Source organism: Manacus candei, unplaced genomic scaffold (assembly GCF_025592945.1).
Source record: "Manacus candei isolate 608988 ecotype Guabito, Panama unplaced genomic scaffold, ASM2559294v1 h1tg000043l, whole genome shotgun sequence".
Classification (NCBI taxonomy): domain Eukaryota; kingdom Metazoa; phylum Chordata; class Aves; order Passeriformes; family Pipridae; genus Manacus; species Manacus candei.
The window spans coordinates 12,086,673-12,108,444 of NW_026138091.1; the positions used below are offsets into that span (position 1 = coordinate 12,086,673).

Consider the following 21,772-nt stretch of genomic DNA (forward strand, 5'->3'; position numbering starts at 1 on the left):
CCCAGCTAAGTCTAGGGAACTCAGACCCTTCTTTTCAGGAATTATTCTTTAATTGAAACATAAACAGCTACATTTCATATTTCCCAGTCAATGCACATTGCTGGAAAAATCAACAGATACCTGTACAAAAAACCAGGCAGCCCAGTATCTGAAGACAGAAGTGTCAGATCTGAGACTGTGCAGATGACAGGAGCTGGAATATCCAGGAGTTTCCAATTACATATAGAAGGGCTGACAGAATGGCTTCTGATTCAGTGATAAGATTCCTCCTTCAAGCATCATCAGCTTTTGGATTCATCTCCTGAAGCACCTGTATCTCTTGGAATCCATGGCTCTCCGGCAGTCTTCTATGCAGAACAGCTGCCCTCCTGCCCAGTCTGTTTCCATTCACACACAGAATAGACAAGATATGAAAAGAGCATTGCAATGGATTTTGTGCACTGTAAAATAAAATATTTAAAAATTCCTCACTTCATATACTGTTTAAAAACAGATGCCCAGAAATTTGTACGTCTGACAATTCCTTTAGGACACAAAATCCTTTTTTGGGATTCTATCTGAGGGCTCTTAATTTCAAATCAGCATTCTTACTTTCTCTTATTCACTCTTGCAGGTATGGAACATGACTGTTTAATTTTTTTTCTTTGCAGAAATATGACTAAATAAATAACAAAATTACCTATGGAAGTAAAATGTAAATAGCAGGAAATTTCAACAGGAAATGGTCAGACAAATTTATATTTTTTCAAATGGTACTGTATAGAGGTATGCAACTTTCTGTAAATAATTTGGTTGCATTAAAGGAAGTTCTGTAACGTCACGGGAACGACCTCTGACAGACTTGTTTCATGCTGTTTTTCCACTTTGAATTCTTAACTACAGGATGAATCCGCTGTGATTTCTACTGCTAGTGTAAACAGAACAAACAGTGAAATTTTAAAATCACATTTATTTTTAATACAAAATCTGTTGCACTATTACAGAAGTGAGCCTGTATGTTTACCCCCACATGCACAGATAATTCAGCATCTACAATTAAATAAGAGCAAAATTATATTTCTCTTTTACCAAAAACGTTGGCAAATCCTGTTAAGAAATGTTGTCTTTGTGCTTTGTAATTAATGTTCATATAACTAATTTCATATTTCGGTTCCCATTAAGAAAACTGATCAATGGAAAACTCAAAGGTGTGAAAGAAGCTTATTACAGCTGGCTTACGTTTGGGATTACTTCAGTTGTGCTTTACCTACAATATATACATGAAAGCTGCGAGGTGTTTTATGGGCTAATGTAATGCACTGGCAAAAGCTCTGAGTGGTTCAATTAGGAATCTGCAGTAAATGAGCAGAACAGTTCACTATTCTGTTTTCACAGCAAAAAAAAAAAAAAAGTAGATGCTTTAAAATACCATGCACACCATTGGCTATAGTACTTCTTACACAGTACAACATAAGCTTTCTTGGTTTATTTGTCTGTAACACCTAGAAGCATATAGCATCTACGCTTTAAGTGTATTTACAAATTCAACAAAATATCTACATATAAAAAGCTTACTTAAAATTAAACTTGATGCAAGTTATGAAAAACCAATTTATTGGCAAATGAAACTGAGCATTCCTTCAACCATAGGTTGTTATAAAAATTTATATTTGGAGGTAAACACATTTGATTGATATAGTATGCGATAAAATAAATTTTTAACCAATAAGGGTAATCCTTTACAAATAAACCATATTCACACTTGTCAGATTGAATCCCGTGGTTCCGAGTGGTAACCCCCACACTGCTTCAGGGTGTAGATAATTGCAAAGCTGCCACACTGCTCAGGCTGGGACACAGAGGGAAATGTGCTCTCGCCGGTGCAGTCAGCTGGCTTGGGTTTTTAACAATTTATTTTACAAGAGCTTATACCTGGCTGTGTTAGTAAATAATTTAACTGTTTGTGTTCTGGGGTGGTTTTTTTGGTTGTTTTTGTTTTTGTTGTAAATATTCTAAGGCCATGAAAACGTTGTGCTGTAGCTGTGTAGAAAGCATTTATTTTATTTTAAAGGGGAAAAAAACACATGTTCTTCTTTGTGTAATTTAAAATATCTTAAACTTTCCATTTTTAGCACAACAATTTCATAACACGTTATTTTTTTTTACATTTTTCTTTTATTTGGCAATGACAGTAGTCTGCTAATCACAGTTTACTGCACCAACTGATTGAATAGTGCAGCGCATTACGGAATGCATGTTGTAAAAAGGCACTGAATGTACTCTGCCCTATGTCTTCTGGAATATTTTCTCTCATTTTCGAAGTTTTACCTTCAGTGACTGTACAAATTCCAAAATGCATTGCAATGCGTATCTTTTATGCCCTAAAATCAATTCAACGTGTTTTGATGTAAAAATAAAACACTGTACTGCTGTAATACTTGATAGATTAAAAAGGCTATAAAGTAATAGGAGCAAAGAGCAGATAATAGGGTCTCATTAAGCATCAGCAAATGCAAGTGTCATACTTAAATCATTTAGCAATTATATACTGTACATATTGTTCCTAACTGTCTTGCAAAAAGACATGATAGCTAGACATTAAGTCACCAATTTCACAACAATGTCCACAAAGACATTGAAGTTCTATATAATACTACTATAACACTTTGACAATGGGAATGAAATTCATATCCAGGGATTCAGCAGAGGACTGCGTAACAAATTGTCAAACCATGTTTTTATAGTGTAGACAAGATTACCTGTGAATTGTGTAGCTTTTCTTTTCCCATGCATTATACTGTATTTTCAACAAGAAACAAAATTACAAGTTGATATTATTGTTTGTGTCAGTTCCTTTGAAAAAAAGTAAAAATACCCAAGTTTTGAACAAAATTTGAATTTTGTATTTTGATTCATACTAACATACCATTTCCCGTGTCATTACGCTGTGTATCGACCTGCATATTCTCATAGCATTAACACCTGGTGGTGAGGAGCTCCATTACCTGCGTGTTCATAGTATGAGAAGGAAGATGTGCAAGTGCTTTAAACAAACTGAACATACAAGGGGATCGAGTTCTGTGGTTACACAAATGAATTCATGGCATTTACAGGAGAAGGAGCCTCAGAGCTTTCATTTCCTTCTGCAGGTTCTTTCTCTTTTTTCCCACTGTATTGTCCAATAAAGGAGCCATCCTCATTGAACTGACCATTTACACCTTCTCCATAGTCAACTAAACTATCATCACTGTCTTCTTTTTTCACAGTTCTGTCTGAAGGTGTCCGGCTTCCTTTTTTTAGAGGTTTATGGTCCTCTGCATCACTGGAGACACAAACAAACAAACACGGAATTAACAGATGTATTATTTATTAAGACAAAATCAGCCATGCATGCTGAGTTTATGAAAAGCATGTGTGCAGCCCAATAATCCTTTAGTAAACTCACATCACATTGTAGAGAAAAATCAATATGATGCAGTTCACATGAAAACATGGCATAGGAATGGTTTAAACAGAGAATGTCTTCAGTGGAGGGAGGGGGGGGTTGTGTTTTTTTTTTTTTTTTGTCTCCCCATCGTGCATGACTTTTCAATGACAAGACCTGGATCCTTGGCTTGGAAGCCACTCAGATGGAACTGCAAGCATTAAAAAGTGGGTTGTAAAGTTATAAAAAAAATAATTTGTTTGTTCTCCAAAGTAGCAAGCTTATGATGTGCCATGAAGTTAGTCTGTTAAACTTCTTAATTTCTTTGACTCCTTGAACATCAATGGAGAATGAATTTGGTTAAATGAAGTATACTGATTTTCTTTACTAGTATAAAGAAAATAAAAGTGCTGCATTTTGAAATAATTTGTTACATAATGCAGGCCAGACTTGCAACTTTCAACCTTACCTTTCAAGAGACCTACATATTCCATTAAAAGGGTGCAGAAGAAACAAATGAAAATAGCCTAAGAAGAAAAGCAAAGTCCATATCCTGATAGTGATCAGTATTTTATCAATAGTAAGTTGCTCTTAAAATTGTTAAAATATTTACTGTATTACAGATAAAGCAACAATTTAGCTTACAGTAGCTAGAATTGAGGAGTTGAGTGCATGCTTATTCTTTTTCATTTCTTATCAGATCTACCTCTCTACCCTACTCCATAACTGATAACATTCTGACAGTGATTTGGAGGACAACAGAAAAAGGAAAGAAAGGTAGGGAGAAGAGATTTCTGTAGCAAAGTAACGTGGTCTTTCCTTGTCAATGGAAAAGCTGCAGCACCATCAGCATCCTCAAATAAATTTGCAGCTGTGGTAGGTTTGTATTTCATGAAATAGATGTAGTTGGGCTGTTTTCAGAATCCTTTACATTGCACTTCAGTTTCAAGATGAAGATTTCAGCAGCAGCTCCAAAGTATTTTGAATTAAAAACCACTACTGCCCGTTGCACTTTTGGGTCCCATTATTTACCTTGTCTTAAACAGAATATGTGACTTTATTTGCATATAGTGTACAAAAAAAAAGTAAGTAGTTTGGGGTTTTTATTTAGACTCACAACTTCTGGAAATATAAGAAAGATGTATAAAATATCAAAGAAATGAAATTAAATTTTACAATTCCCAGAATATTAGATGCATATATACTCCACAAATTCTTTTAACCCTCTAATTCCTAAAAATCAATACCTTAGTTCTTCAAATAAGCCATTTTCTTTTTTTCCTAATTAATATCTTTGAACACCCAGAGAAACCATATATATATATATATATACACATCTATATATATACATCTGCAGAAACCATATATATTTATATGGATGTAATATATATGTTACACAGCATGTACAAAGTCACACAGATCATATTGTTGCCTAACAAAAGCCTTGTTGAGAAACTATTGCTAGAAAACCATTACACCTATTTTCCATCAAGCTGCTTCTCCTTATCTCATCACCTTTTTTTGGCTTTGGAAGATCACATTCTAAAAGAAGGATGTCTCTAATGTGTATATACTTACAGAAAAAGCATACCAGAGATTTTATCATTCTGTGTATACATCAGGAAAGAAGTGGTAGAAATATCTCTTTTATATACATGTAATGAAACCTTCATGCTCAAAGCACACACAAAGGCAAGATGTCTGAACTTGACAGTATCAGGCTTGACTTTTTAGTTATTGGTGTGTACAAGCCACAAGGAAAAATATTGTGTGATTGATCTTCTGTGCTCGCTGGTGCTGCAAACATACAGGCCAGCAACATCTAAACAACTGTACTCCAAAATATCAAGAATCCAGCAGCAAAGTGAAACTGTTTATAACACTGTAAACACAAACAGATTACAGAGACATTACTGAAGAGAGTTCATTTAGGATGGACGCTATATTTAAAAGGCTGAAAATGGAATTGAATATTTAATACTCACACAAAAAATCGTTTCCCCATTGCCCTCATCAGAGGGTATTAAGAGTTATTAAAACAGGCTATACAAGTCCAATGAAGACCAGACCCTCACTTTGAAATAGTAACCAGTCCTTCTCTCAAAGCAAATCTGCTTTCTGGGTAAGACTATTAAAGAAAAGACATTGATGTTTGATTTGTTGTTTAATTTTAGGTCAATAACTTCATAATTATTACATCATAATATGCAGGAATGAAAATAAATTAAAACTGCATTTCTACCATATTTAGAATATGAATTATGAATTTCTGTGAAAATATTCTAAAGTATGACCCTATCCAGTGTGACCCCAGCCAGTGTAATTCACTAGGCTGAAATAGACATTAAATAAATAATACACCATTATTATATACACTGTATTAAAATTACCCACATTTTTGTGTTTAATCCAATAAAAAGCTTGATTTTCCTTTATAATTTAGATAAATTTGAGTATGGGAACTTCTGCTTTGTGTTGCTCTTATGGTTTTCTTGTTTATATTTTTGCAAACAAAGTTTAATAATAAGGCAAATAATGAAGAAATACTTACACAGTTGTTTGCACTGTGTCCTTATTTTAATAAGGATGTGGAATCTACTGTCTCTATAATTAAAAACAAACAAACCTGCAGATTTACCCAGGAGTGTATCTGCATAGAGGTGGGCACTGCTCAGAGAGCACAGTCACAGCAGATGCAAAAATCAAATGTGAACTTGGGGATTCCTTTCCCTTGTTGCACTACACAAGTCCAGAGAGAGGTTTTGCCAAGACTCTGGCAGAAAACCAAGTGGAATTACCAGGGTTCTTTCCACTCTGCGTTCAGGAAAAGGAAACATATGCCATGGTACCATTTATTCTTTATCAAACTGGATTATGACTCCTGTATTAGATGAATACAATGTTTTGGGTGGAAAAAAAAAGAAATTGAGGAAGAAAGAGGAAAAAAACCTAACAAACAGGAGAGGGAGAAAAAAGTGAAGACATCAATGTTTTGGACAGTACTTTTGTTACCCTGGGGGTGCAAAACAGAGAAGGCGCTCTGGTGCTCTGGGGAAATGAATGTATTACCTGTTTGCTGCCAAGAAACAAACTGCAAAGCTGCTTATGAATATGGGTGCCCACATAGCTATAGAACACTTTAGGCTGTAGAATATATAAAATTATATTGCAAAAACATGTTAAAGCAATACATTTTGATATGGTACCTTCAAGATTTGCCAATCTTGCTTACAGTTGTTCATAAAACTATTCCAAAATGCAATCAGGATAAAAAATAATTTCTTTTAGTTTCCATTTGTGGTTTTTCTTGCCGATTTTTATACTTACCTAATGTAATATTGTGATATAAAAAATAAAGTGTAAATTGGGTTAACTAAAATTACAGTGGGAAACTGAAGAAGTTTTTGAAAAGTGTCATGTATGCAGTGCACACAATTAGTAGTGAGAAAACAAGACTGGAAGGGAACCAAACAAACAAGATGTGAGAATGGGTATGAATTCCATATTTAGATCAGACAGCCATGGTAGTTAAGTGTAGTGATACTTTTACTACTTTTTGTTGTATAAATAAATTCCATACTAGTAGCTTTTTAAGGATGAAAGTTTCTCAGTGAAGACTCATATGTACCAATCATTTTGATAAGTACTGACATGTACCACATACACTTCTTGCCCTTTTAGTAAGAACAGTATTTAATATTAAAGGATACTCTAAAAGCATGACTTAAATATTATTCATGAATCATTGCTAATATATGAATACATGTTTCTTTTTCTTTTTAGTGTAATGAACAATATCAAACTTGCATCTAATTGATAAGAGAGATAAGAAGTACAAAGGTAACAATAATATAAGTGCAAAGTACACATTTATTTTTTTTAAAAAGTACTTCCATTTCACAAGCTCATCAGTTATTGAGAGAAATATGTACCTTGAAATCTCCTTTCTTCTTTCAACTTTTCAATTTTTCTTCCTTAGATATGGGTACATGCAGCAACCAGTCAGAATGGGGAAGACAGTTTTACGATGCCTCTGCAGTCCAGCAGGCAACTAGTTCCCACTAAACTTTGCCACATTCATGGACATGCAAAAAGACTCAATATACAGTTAGCAATATACTAGTTTTCCTTATAACATAACTGTCATATCAAAGGCAACATAAATCAAACAAAATGGATAAAACATCCTGAGCTATGGAACGCAGAAAGAGGATGCAGATGAAAACTGTTGGCAGTAAATTCCTTTTTCTGTGCCCTCAGGTCAATAGCCCAGAAATGTTGCAGTATAAGCAGTCATGTAAAGCCACAGAAGTACCTTTCATTAGGGCTTCCCTGCACACTCCAGGGCAATCTCTGCCCTAACACTTAACAGGTTTCTGCTCACACTTCTAACTTGTTAGGACTGTGCAGGTGACAAATGCTTGCCCTATAGACTTATGCACATGTATCAATCCAGATATCAAGCCATTTTACTATTTCTTATTTAGCTAAGACTTAAGCACATCTATATTAGTCTTCTGAGTAGTTTTTCTATAACATCTCTGTAATACTCAGTCTTCAATCCTGGTAGAAGTTGGAAAAACTGGGAGGTTAAGCTCTAGTTTAAATGGCAATGTGTTGAAAAAAGTGTTGTTAGTCAAAGAACCTGACTTGCTCCTTGTGAAAATTTTAAAGAAAAATCTGCTTGAGAGAAATTTAACCAACTTTCCACCCTTTCTATTTCTGGTAGAAAATTATACGAAGGGAAATCAAGTACTGATTTAAAAAGCAATCATACAGATACTCAATAATTAAAATAAGAACTGTCAAAGAAAGCACATGTGTGTAATTTAGAACACAGCAAGACTAGTGCCAAATCCAGTTGGACTATTAAGTTTTTCAGGCAGTCCACTGAGATAATCTCTTGTGCTAGAAGGGACCAAGCTTAGAATTACAGTGCTGAGGCACAAATCATGGCTAGGTCTCTTTGGAAACATACCCAAGCTGCACTAAAACTTAAGTACAAGAGAAAAAAATAGTTGTTACAAACCATATTCTCATTGTTAATCAACCCAGAACAAGAAGGAAGAGTGATACATTATCTAGCAATCTCAAAACTCTCTGCCAGAAAGTCTCTTGTAGCATTTCCAAGAATTTCTAGGAAAGATACTGTGTGTGTCAAAATGTTGAAGAAAAGAGGCAAAATAATTCAACAAAATGTGCAAACATCCTTTGTTACCACACTAGCAGTCCTACTATTGGAGTTGCCTTGTCCTGTTTTGTCTTCCTAAGTACATTCTGCAGACTGCTGCAATTTTGTCCTGCCCTTGTAGTTAACTAAAAAATGCAAGCTTCCAGTCTCTCCCTACCTATAAACCCATAGGTCTGTAGCTGTTATAACTGCTTAATTTCTCTCAATTTAGGGACCAGGAGGGAAATTAGGCTGATGTATAGACCTGAACAGGAGCTCTGTATAATCTTTTATTTTAATTTAAATAAATATACATCTATCTTACTTATTCTGTTTCTTGCAGTTGCTTGGTGTAAGCATTGACTGTCCACAATTTACTATCTCATTGCAGTTTGCTACAGAGGCACTGTTTTCCCTTATTATGTGAAAGTGAAGGAATCAAGTCACAGGAACATAGTGTACACAGTCATTCCATGGTTCTTGAAACATCTGCATTTCCTAAACCATTATTTCCTTATTTAGTTTGATATGGCAGAAAAATATGATGTTGGCTGGTCCTGCAGAAGGTATGCTCTTAGATGAAGTTGAGGAGTGCAAAACTTCAAACAAATCCAAGCCATCCGAAGACCACTGAGAAGCCTAGACATGGAATGTGAAAAAACCTCCTCTAAAATTAAGAGCTGTCATTTCTCTAGAATGTATTAATTACTCATCGAGATCTAAGCAACTTAATAGTTTTAATTTTATTTTGAAACAACTAATTTTCTGAGGACTGGGTTTGTCCAGAAATATTGAAACATTTCCATCTTTCACTCTTCTCAGTTCCTGAGAAAGTAGGAAGCAAGTCTATGCTCTTAGAAAGTTCCTCTTGATGGTCTGGTGTCTCTCTGAGAGTGAGATGTCTTTTTGTACTTGGCATGGAATGATTGTGAGACCTTATACTTTCCCTTCCCTCCTTTGAACTTTGGAGGAGAACGCAAGGAGCTCAGACACTTGTGAGGATAAGAAAAGGAACAGCTTCCAACAGAGCTCTTTTTTTTCATCTGATGTAAGGAGTATTTGTGTTCTGAGAAATCCTTCATGATCTGGACTAAGGATTCACCAAATAGCTTGCCCCCTGTGTATGGCAAAGACAGCAGTTTACATTTTAGATCTAGCAATGAGGTCCAAGGACGCAGCCATACAGCTCTCCAGGCTACAGTGAGGCATGCCATATTTTTAACAGTGAGTCTAAGAGAATCCTCAGCTGCATCGTGGATAAAATTAGCTGCAATTTTACATAGCCTGCGTTTCCTCTGCATGGTAGCAGATGGGAACCGTTTCTTTTTGAATTTGGCTTGTTCTTCCTCCAACCATATAAGTAAAGCCTTAGAAGCATAAGTGCAGTAGATAGATACTCCAAGCTGAGCTGCAACTAGCTTGAAAGATCTTTTAATTGCTTCCTCAATCTTTTTGTCAGTAGGATCTTTAGGGAACGCATCTCTATTATCAGGCACTGACAGTACAGAATCACCAGTAACCAATGCTCTGTCTACCTCAGGCAAGGTCCCCCACAAAGCAGCTTTATCCCCTGGAAAAGGATAGAGTTTACGTAGTACTGCTGGGGCTTCATGCTTGGCCTCAGGATTACCCCAAATCCTGCAGACAAGATCTTCCACAGCTGAATGGATAGGAAGTGCATTATCTATCTTGCCTTCTTCAGAGGGGATAAGCAGTTCTTCTGAAGCACACTCAGATTTGGAAGATTTTAGCATTAACACCCTCTTTATGTGTTTGAACAGATAATTCTGATTCTCCATGTCAAATTTACGCAGAGGATCTGGTCCTTCTTTATCTTCTGTAGGGGACTCAGCTGCCACTTCCCCATCTTCATGGGCTGACTCAACCTCCAAGGAGGCCTCGTCAAGCTCAGGATTTTCCTTCCCAAAAGCTGTTTGATCTTTTAAGCTGTCCATATGGTCAGACTCAAAAGTCTGGGAACTACTCCCAGATGCTTCTAAAGGAGCCACTGGAACTTCTGTAATTGGCACCCTGGGATGCTTTACTGAATGGGACCTAACCTGTGCCACAGATGTTATACTTTGTCTGGCTGCTGTCAAAGCATCCTTTAAGACAGTAGCTAGCTCAGGCACAATTACAGATTTCAATAGTGAATTCTTTTCAGATTCAGAGAAGTGAGGAGCAGTAGAAGGTCTTACCTTCTTGGGACAGGAGCTCTCAGTGTCTTCTGAATCTGAGCTGCAGTCTGGGGTCTGGCTGCACCAGTGCTGGAGAGAAGAATGCTGCCTTGCCAGTGAGCCACCAACTGAGTTGCAGCTGAGGGGTTGCTGGAAAAGGGATGGCTGTCCTGCCTGAGAATCTGAGCCCTTCTCCGACCCCATTATCACTTGCTCAGAAGCATGATGTCTAGAGCCAAGCCTGTACTTCCATTCGTCTGACCTCTTTTCCTCTTGGCAGAGGGAAGCAGAGACACAACTAACCCTTGTCAGCTCTGAAGACTGCCTAGCCCTCCTCCTGGTGTAGGAGGTCTCTGATCTGGTGCTGGAGTATTGATCCCCTGACCTTCTGAAGAAGTTGGATCTGTCAGATCTCACAGACTTTGCTTTGGTACAGACAGGGTCTGCTTCAGGAGAATTGGCACAGCTACCTTTTCTTTTCTTTTCCTTGTCCAGTTTCTTTCCTGTCCAAGCAGACATGGACCTGAAGTGATGAAAAAAGTTCAAAATACTCGAATTCCTAGATCTTTCAAAAATTACATTTTTTTTCAAGGGAAACCCTATACCCTTTGTCCTTAAAGAAGCACTGCATCATGTGAGGCAGACAAACTGGGAACTGAGTGACTGCAGTGATGCTGGGCTGCAGAGAGGGTGGCAAGATATCTTCAGTAATCTGACTGGTTGCTGCTGCTGCCCTGTCTCTAAGGAAAAAAGAGGAAAGCCCAATATAGACTAATTACACATAAATACATTTTAGAAGGAGTTTTAGCATGGTACATAGGACGAGCTCTTTTATGTTAACAAGTCTGAAAGCTTGGCATGCATCTACCCATATTCACCAGACATGAGGTGGATAAATGCATTATAAAATAATTTATAAAGCTCTAGATGATTCTATAGACTAACTCAAGCCACTTAAATATGGAGGCATAAATTCAAATCTTGCTACAGGTCTCACAAAGACTTCCATACTTATTCCAGGCCTGAGAAAAGATGTATTGAGGTCATATCATTTGTACAATTCTGTACAAAGGTCAATTTCTGCTGCTAAAAGTTCCAAGTATCAAAAACCAGTGGAGCAATAAAGGAGAATGAAAACTGGAATGCCCAGGAAAACTTAGACAGTACTTATTTACCTCTGCTTCCAAACATTGCTTCACACTTCTCTTTTTATCAGCTGAATTTAATTAATTCTTATGTACTAATGTACTGTAATAAAATACTATTCTGAACTCATTAATTTAAGAACAGAGTATTGTATTTTTTCAATCAAGGGAAAATAAACAGAAACTGCTCTTTGGCATTCAGAACTGTACATCTATTCCTGTCAGATCAAGATGTACATTTCCCTTCTGTGAAGAAGCTATGGCAACAGTATAGATCCTTCTTGAAAAAGACCCTTTTTTTTTCGATGTACATTTGTAAATGTCAAATCTTAAAAATAATAAAGGGCTTCTATAATGCTTATGACACAGAAGTGCACTACAAAATCTATTATATCACCCATGTAGAAGATAATGATATTGCCCTATTTAGAAAATAATAACATTATTTTCTGCACTAACCAAAAAACAACAAATAAAATGCTGCTTATTAAATAAGCTATACTCATAATCATTACATGAACAGACTTGCCAAGGCATGCTTTTGGTAATGCCAGGAGATTTGGCTAGATTTCATTTACAATAAAGGAAGAGAATCAGGAATAGGAGCTGTGTTGCATGCTTTGAAGCTGCTTGCTATGTATCTTGTACTGAAAAACTGAAAGGGAGATTTGTTTTCTCTTGTAGGACATGCCTTCACCTCTGTGTATAACATAACTTCATTGTTATTGGATTAGATGTTAGTACTGGCACCCATTTTAAATGCGTTTGTTTTCAAGTCAACTTAACAGCAGATTGTCTTTACTAGGCTTCAACTGGAAATTTATTTTCAAAAAACCATAATGCTAAATGTGCCCTAACAGAAAGGACACTGTATCTATTTGAACTATCTGAAAGCTGGCTTTGTAGATAAAGATTCCACACTTTAAGACAATTGTGTCTGAAACTGGATTTCACCCTGTACTAGCAGATGGCTTATACCAAGCTTGGATAATTTCTAATTCTGCGGTTGAAATGCTATCTATAGTACTATATAACAATGGATACAGAATCTTTGACACAGAAAAGTTAGTTTTGAATTAATAAGTGTGATACTATATACAGGACACGTGTGACATAACAGTGAACATGACAAATCACATCAGTTGCTCACCTGTATTCACCAAATGTTCCATCATCTTCTTTCATAGGTTGTATTTCTGGATCAGCATGTGCATCCTCCTTTTCCTTCACTAAAATATTTGAAATGGTAATATTTATCATGGAACTGCAAGACGAAAAACCCTAAGTTCTTAATTTCTCAAACTGATCACATTTGACAGGAACAAGGTTTGAATAATTTTTTTAAATAGGACCTTAGGGTGTTACATTTTTTCTCTTGAAGAAAAAGATTTGTTAATTAGTTATAGAATTTTATTTTCATTCAAGTATAAAATACTGTGTGTCATTTTGCATTAGTAGAACATTTTCTTCCTTTCATTTCTAGAACTAAAGTTTTGTTAAAAATGCTACTATAATAATTTATTTACTTATATTATTATTAGAGCTATTGTTTATTGATATCTGAATAATTTAGTTTTACTTAACCACGATCTGTGTTTCCTCTTGATATTCGTCTTATACTGATTGATAAAATTGAATCAGATTCACTTGGGTTCACTGTCAGTTTGTACATTTTCTGCTTTCATTTCACACAATAAGACTCCAGGGAATTTTAAACAGTATTTTGAGAGTTATTAATAATGGAAAAAACCAGGCATGGTCTGTTAATTTCTTCTGTTCTATAACACGATCAAAAGCAAAGCAAAATCACCCACACTGGAACCTAAATTTAACACTATTGTATCTCTTGCAAATCCTTGGTTTATGTTTAGTCATTGTTCCCTGGTGAGAATAAATCCAGGCATATAACTTGTCCCTGCACAAAAATACATGTAGCACAGAAACTTTGACACAGAAACCCACTAGCACCTGAGAGGTCAGATGTTTACAGATGACACATATTCATCTAAATAATGATTGTTCATGGAGTAATATAATATACTGACTTGAAGCATTATCTTTATGGTTCTTCCCTTTGCCTTTTCATTTCTGTTTCTCTGGCAACTACTCAAATCTTTCCCTTGTTTAGCAGATACAGTTACAAAACCCAATATACAATATATTATCTTTTAATCTGGTAATTTCCACACTTAATTTTTATATCATTAATTTATATGCTGTTATTTAAGAGGATATGAATCACTCCTGATAGTGTTTACTAAGTATATAATTGCAGTGAGGCATAACACCTGGGGATGTATCTGGCTGCTGTAATTTCATACTGAAGTAATTGATTGCTTTCTACAAACCATAGAAATATCAAGATGACATGCTAAAATTATGATAAAAAAGAGTTCATAACTTTGATTTTCATAGATTTTCTTAACTCTGTGCTTCACATTTGTCACTACCTGTGGAACAGTACATTTGCAATGAGACAAGAAATAAAATTAGCTGTAACGTCACTGCTATAAACACCAGTACATACTGAATCTGGAAATCTTATAAACATCCAAGGTATACCTTTATATATGTGTGTGTATATGCATATGTAGCTGTGCATAAAAAAATGAATACCTTACAGCTAATAATTCTGCAGAAGCTGAGAAAAAAATGGCATATCAGGGATCCACAAAGTAATGCCAGCCTTAGCATCCAGCTGCCTTCTACATTTTTACTCAAAAACTCTGTTTTGCCCTATTCTTGATGGTGGTTCATTTCAAGTCCTCCCTACTCTTTTTAGTTCCATCACTTCCCTTGTTTCAATCTTTGAATTTTCATTTTCTTTTCTCAGTTCTCTCCACTGAGAGTCACTTTTCCTATACCCTCAATAATCTCATTTTCTTTTTAAATAATTCAAATATAAGGAAAAAAACCTAAGATGATGTCTTCAACCTGTCATATAACTTTACATAACACTGATCCTTAACAATCTGTCTTTTCTTCATGGGCATAGGCAGTTGGAATAGAAGCTTCCCTTGCGTAATTCTTGCTATTACTACAAATCTTTGCTCTCTCTATAAAACAATTTAACAGTTAGATTGGGCAGAGTAGGATTCTTGTATTTAATGAGGTGATTTTCTTATAAAAATAATCTGCTATGCTAAGTTCAGCTATAAAAGATTCCCCTATGAAGAGGTAAAGTTCTTAGTGTTCACTAACACTAGTTTTCAGAAGTGCACCGGTCAAAACAAGCAGGAGAAATTAAAACAAAGCATGGATTTTTTTTTTTTGTACTTTTGTAAGTTCATCCTGCTTTTTCATTCCCAAATTAACAGTATCAGCTTCAAGAAGTTTGAGGTGACGTCAGATAAGCATTCTAGAGTCTGAATATTTATATAATTTCCAAACCTTTGGAGTCTGTAATATAGAACAGAATTTTTTCAGAAAGTCAAGATTTCACATGAAACTTAGCAATTGTACTTTCTACTGGAGCTAGGAGAGGAAAATGAAAAACCAAATTCTCATTTGATGCTTTAAGAATTAATACAAACACAGGTAAACCCAGATGACCAAATCACGGCTAGGGTATTAAGGAAAAGTTTATTTCGAAGGTCTAAATCCTAAATACACTGCTAAATCAAGCAATGGGCAAAAGAGCAGCCCAGAAAATCCATTCCAGTGCTTTTATATAAACAGCTTTTGCATGCTCGTAACTTCAAGGCTGTGTTACCCCTTGTGCTTTATGATCTCCCTCTCTCCCAGCAGGGGCTTCAATCATGTCTGTGAGAATTTTTGCCTCTTCTTGCAACCAGAGAGTTAACTTCTCAAAACAGACAGCCAGAAAAATAGAGAAAGAGTTTCATGGGAAGGAGTTTCTTCCCACTCTGGGTTTTTCCCAGGCCTAGTTTTCCCAGCAGTTAAAACCTCCTTGAGCAAAACTCTTTTTCCTTCTCGAATAAATCTTCCACGTTTAACTTTCTGTCCCTAGATGCTCACCTGAAGTTCGTTCATAGACACTCATCCCTCAACAGCTGCTCTGAGATCCTCCCTGATAACACTACGCAAACTGGTTCCCACTATCCTTTTCAAGAGAGCTTTAGTCTATGGACCTACTATATAAACAGAAATGTAAGACTGGAGAAAGATATGTATGATACATATATGCACGAATACATACATACACATATACGGCTTCTATAATATGTACACCAGGAGGAATGAGAGTTTTGATAGGAGACATACATTGTATACTTCCAATTTTTAATTAAACATTATAAAATATACTTGGCCATTCATAGACCTAATACTAAAAAAAAACCCCTCCCCTTCTTATAAAGAAAAAAATCATAGAAGAAAAAACAGCCTTACTGAAGGATGGTAACTTGAGACTTAGCCGCAGAAATGCAGAGGCTGAAGACAATACAGATTCTGGGAAGGAACTGAAGGTATTTTGTATTTGAGACAAAATAACGTATGAAGAGATTTGTCCTATGAAATACATTCCCCGTACTATAAAGTAATGCAGTGGCCGTGATCAGGCGTATGTTTCCACACTTTCTGACCAAATAAATAAATTGCAACTCAGTTCATTTTCGTGGATTGAACCCATCTGCACTATACTTCTGAAAGTGGAATATGCAGGACCTCTCTAGAGAGCTCATGCAGTAATATGACTCTCCGGGAAGGAAGGAGGTTACTTCTCTTATGCTTAAATAGATTGAGGTTTTCTACCATTATGCAGATTGCTCTTGCCAAGCCCACCACATGATGACTGATTTGCCATATACACAGTGCAAATGTAACCCCGCAGCAAATGTAGTTTTTCAGTAAACCTGAAATCTGTCTTAACGGGTTACAAACAGATGAATTTTACTGTCACTGTTAAACAGCATACCTGGATATTTGCCACCCTTATTCCTCCTTATGAAGCAAACAATCAGTAAAATCAAGATCAGAAGAGCAACAGCACACATAAGACCAATGAACCATCCTTGAGTAGCGATGTCCACCTGCCGGCTCGCCATTGCTAGAGGATAAAAGAAGAAAAATTAGATGTTTTGCTGCATTTAAATGCTATGCTAATTCAGATAAATAAAAGCCAGTATACAATGTTTATTAGGGAATAGCATTCACTGTGAAAAAAACCAGTATTAAGAAAGACAGTGAGTATTTTGTATTTTTATTACTCAAAATGTTTCCAAGTACATAGAACTTACTTTTGAGTATATAAGAATTCTGCCAACATTTAAGCTTAGTAACTACTTTGTGAAATCTGCACACACACTACATTGCTTTCCACAAACCTCAAAACTATTCTGAGCCATTTTACATGAATTAAACTACTGAAATGAAATAGCAAATTATAATTCACATAAACATGTCAATTGCATTCTCAAAATGAATAAAAAGCCAATACTCATTAGCTAAGGCATTTCCATCAGTGTGAAATGGGGAAACACATGGGTCATTCAAGGCCATAACATTCAATTTCAAATAAAAATTAAAAATGAAGCATCCTTTAAAACCTTATTAAACATCATGTTTTCTGCCTTTCCTCAAACCTCATCCTACTCTTCCTACAATTTATCATGATTGCCATGATTTAGGCTTAGTGAGGGCTCAACACGATGCAATCGGGAAGCCTTTCCTTGGCACTATTTCTCTCCAAATGCTGAATCTAGATGGAAGATAATGTAAATGATAAGCAAACTGCACAGGAACACTATAGTCACTAATAATATCTGCGTGGTCTTGGGGTTGGATCTCTCCTACTGGTCTCAAATACTGTAGGAGGATTTTTCTGGTGAAGCTTATTTTCTACTCTGCCATTCAGAGACATGCCACAGGCAACTGGACTTAGGATTTGCTGTCTGGAGGAAGTGAGAAGCGTGAGAGGTGTTTGGGATGCTACAGAGAGAAGAAGATATGAAGTGGAGGAAGATGGACATCCACTCAAACCTACTGTGTTCATTCTTCAATTTCTTCTCCAGTCCTAAACCCCGAGTATGAAACTCTTTATGAAGAGTTGCCCAATAGACAGACTTCAAGCCCATGCCTCAGTGTTATTTCCTAGTTAAGAGAGAGGCTGAGACAGCTAGCTTGGAAAAGCAGCTTTCGATGGGCCCACATTCCTAAGGGTTTTCCAAGGACTCTATGAAAACTCAAAGTATTTCTGATGTCTGGATATAGTATCTCCTATCCATTCCATACAGAAGACCAATTGTGGAGATATGATTGGGAGGCTTCTCAGCCCTTGTTTAAGAATATATTTTCTGATATTTTAGAAACTCTTTTTTTAAAGGCACAATAATTTAAACTATTTTTGCATGAAAATCTCTACAGGTTATATAAATATATCCCTTATATACATGTATATTTATACTTTATATACCACATATAAATATATATAAAATATATGTGGCAATTTTAAAAAACAAAATCACAAAGGTTATCTTCCTCTGAACTATAAATCAAAATAATATAAAACTTTGTTATCACATTAGTGTTAAAATTATTTTGGGTTTTGCACATATGCATTCATAATAAGGCATTAAAGGTTGTATAATACATACTGCAACAAAAATGCAAAAGCACAATTCACATTCAAATGCAGTAAGAAATAGCATCAAGCAAAACAACTCGCATAAAAATATGCAAGATAGATGGGAAAGAGTAAAGATGAAAACTTATTTATGCAGATTTCTGTATTAACTTATTGCATATCCAGTAGGAAAGGGTTTCTAGATCTCTGTGCAACTTTTAAAATGGCACAACATTTCCTGCTTATGCTAAGCAAATTATCTGCTTCAGGCAGAAAAACTTTGACTGTTGAACCACTAATTCAGGAGTCAATGCAGTACTCTGGACTGGGAATGCCCAAAAAGATAAATCTGCACACTGGGAAAATGCTCTGTAGGAACGCTTGTCAAAGAAAAAAATGTGGCAAAAGCCTCACATTTGAAATGTTGCAGTTTCATTTCTATTAAGAACATATTCCGTATTCCAGTACTTTCCTCTTTGTCCACTCCATTTTTGCAGTGTTTAAAAGCTTTGATTTAGGCTGAAGACTGTGACACAAAATTTTTCTGTAAGACATAGATTATGTATATAATTTCATGTTGGACATTGAAACTTTCTATTATCAAGAAGCAGAAGAGAGTGTGTTTAAATTCACTTTTTCCTTAACTATTCAAGGGCCTGAGTCAACGTGACTAGGTAAGTACAGGATTCCTTGTCTATTGGCTCAGTATTTTTTATGCAGAAAGATGCTTTTGGGAAGGTTTCCATTCAGCTTGTTTTGGATTATATTATAGTCTTGATCCTTGTTTACTGCTGCTTCAGGCTTTGGATGTGTATTTGCATAAAATTTTACAGATATGCTTTTGTACCACTAGCTGTTTCTGGCTTTGCTTTTAGCTTGTACATATTTGCTTGGCACTGTTATTCAGCACCATGTTTTCAAAGCTTTCCTGCAACACGATAAACTGTGAACAGAAATGGAACAAAACAAACCAACAAAATTATTTTAGAAAGTGCTCACTTTCAAACTGGCATATCCATTACCTATTTTGTTGCCTGATAATCATTACATAATGTTCAAGCATATTTTCATATTTAAATTACTTTGTTATAACATTCTGGAGTTGATGAGACTACTGCTATATAACTATGCAGAGACCTAAATGCCTGGAACGAGCAGAAGTGGCTAGCAAAGACAGAAAATAATAGTAACAGCTGAACCAAGAACATGCTGTGATGGCAACAATGTATTTAGCATAACATCAAAAAACTTCCAATAAAGCCCTTTCTCTGAGTGAAATGGGCAACCATTGTTGATTTGTTTATGAAGAAACAGGACGGCAATATGTACATAAGGAACTTAAACAGACTTACTGATTCCTAGGATATAGATGTGGGATCAAAATCTATATAAAACTAGTATATGGCAGGAAAAGAAACATTTACAAGTAGGAATGTCTTAACACTGGTATAAATAGATCACATGAGACATCAAAATGAATCTGCACTGACTATGCAAATATTTTAGCTCTATTAAATGAGACATTACTTTAATACAGCCATTTAATTATATTAATTAGAAATATAAAAAATAGGTCATCTCCAATGCACAGCACACAGATGGACTGTGAGCAGCGCATATCTTGCCCCTAAGTATAAACATCAGTCAAGCAGAGTGAATTGAAAGGATGGACACATTCATAACCTGGCATTATTTAGGAGTTTATAAAATAACATTGCTCTATGAAAGGAACATGCAAAGATGCCATCTACAACATCTCTTAGCTAGAAGCAGTTCAGCATTTCAACACCTGGTCTATCACGATTCTGACTATGATACAGAATTGGTACGGTGTGCCTCACCTGGACCTGTCTCAAACACATCCTCTGAACTCCTAAAACCAGACAGGCCCTCAGCACCAACCCGGACTTTATATGCTGTTCCTGGTGTTAAACCCTTTAAGACAAAGAAGCTTCGAGAACCATTTACAATTTCCTTTTTCCAATCTTCTTTGCCTACAAAAATTTTAGGAAAACAACATATTGGAATTTTAATTTTCTCTGTATTACTGAAAGTTTCTAGACAGAATACTATTGACAGTTACTTGACTAAACTATGGATCATCTGAAAAAATAACTGTTCTCTCAAAAAATAATAAAATTATATAAAATTATGACTAATAGATTGCATGCAATATATTGAAGAAGACATTGTACAGTAATTATGAAACTATTTTAAACATTTGTTCCATTGTACTAGAGAAATACTAACTTAATTTATTTTTAAATATTTATTGAACTTGTAATTATAAAATACGTTAAAATAGATTTTAACCTCTAATTAAATAACACTTTTGCAGTTTCAGCCAATATTTACTTCGGTCAAGAAATTCTATTTCAAAATCTGAATCTGTTTCTCTCATATCTTCTTTCTAGTACAGTCTCATCTATTTCTCTGACTGATATCCAGAAAAATGCATTTATATCCCAGTTTTCAGATTATTCACCTTTACTGATAACTTCAGAAAGAAGGGGTATTTGAAAAGAAGTATCTTGCTTTTATTAGATAATTGTGTTTTAATTACTACTGGTATTATCAAAGATATAAACTTGGTTTTATGCCAAAAAAGTACATAAGTTGGTTGATATCTTCTTTTAAGTTCTAATTTAACAAAGAATATCTTATTTAATTCTTTTTTTTTTCCTGAATTGGGCATAATTTAGGAAAACTGTTATGTCCTATTTTAATGCAGGTACTACTGTACCTGTAGTGTAATACATTTACTCATGTAATCACTGCATGATAAACAACCTAATGCAAACTACATTTTTAGAAGTTCACATTCCAATGAATTTATAAAATAATACAAAGGAACAAAGGTTCATATTCTATCTAAGCATCAAACACCTGCTACACATTGATGTTTATTAAAATGAAAATTATTTGATCTTCTCGATCAAATTTAAAAAATCATTTTTCTAGACATTTAAGAGCTATCATTAACACTGGGTCAATTTAAGACCACATTTACTATAAAGATCTTCGAAAATACATCTGAACACTTCAGTAAATTTAATGGAACGACTTCTTACTGCCTGCTACACCATATTCAACATAAAAGTTCGCATGATCTGGTCCCTCATACTCCCAACTGATATTGGCATAGGTCTCAGCAGCAGCTGTTGTAACATTTCTGATCCTTGGATAAAGTGGTTGAACTGAATACACAATAGAAAAACAAAGAATATGCAATTGTGACTTCATACATTTAAAAAAATATTCAAAGAAGTTGCTATGTTACTTTAGACTACATAAAGCATACATTTGTCATTGTTTCCATGACTGGAAATTAGTGACTGCAGTAGTGTATTTTGT

At 35.3% G+C, this 21,772-nt stretch overlaps 1 protein-coding gene across 36 annotated transcripts in view; it reads right to left on the bottom strand.

Moving 5' to 3' along the window:
* Positions 1-1,365: 1,365 nt before the first annotated feature.
* NRCAM (neuronal cell adhesion molecule) overlaps positions 1,366-21,772 on the bottom strand; it is a 149,657-nt gene continuing 129,250 nt past the window's right edge. For 15 of the 36 annotated variants that reach the window (XM_051795366.1, XM_051795367.1, XM_051795368.1 and 12 more), the window contains 5 exons: positions 21,490-21,615; positions 20,260-20,412; positions 16,772-16,903; positions 13,046-13,124; positions 3,937-11,273 (listed from right to left, as the gene is read on the bottom strand). In XM_051795366.1, coding sequence (XP_051651326.1) covers positions 9,428-11,273; positions 13,046-13,124; positions 16,772-16,903; positions 20,260-20,412; positions 21,490-21,615 — 2,336 coding nt within the window. In that variant the 3' untranslated portion in view covers positions 3,937-9,427. The other 21 variants (XM_051795383.1, XM_051795387.1, XM_051795386.1 and 18 more) reach the window with 5 other exon arrangements.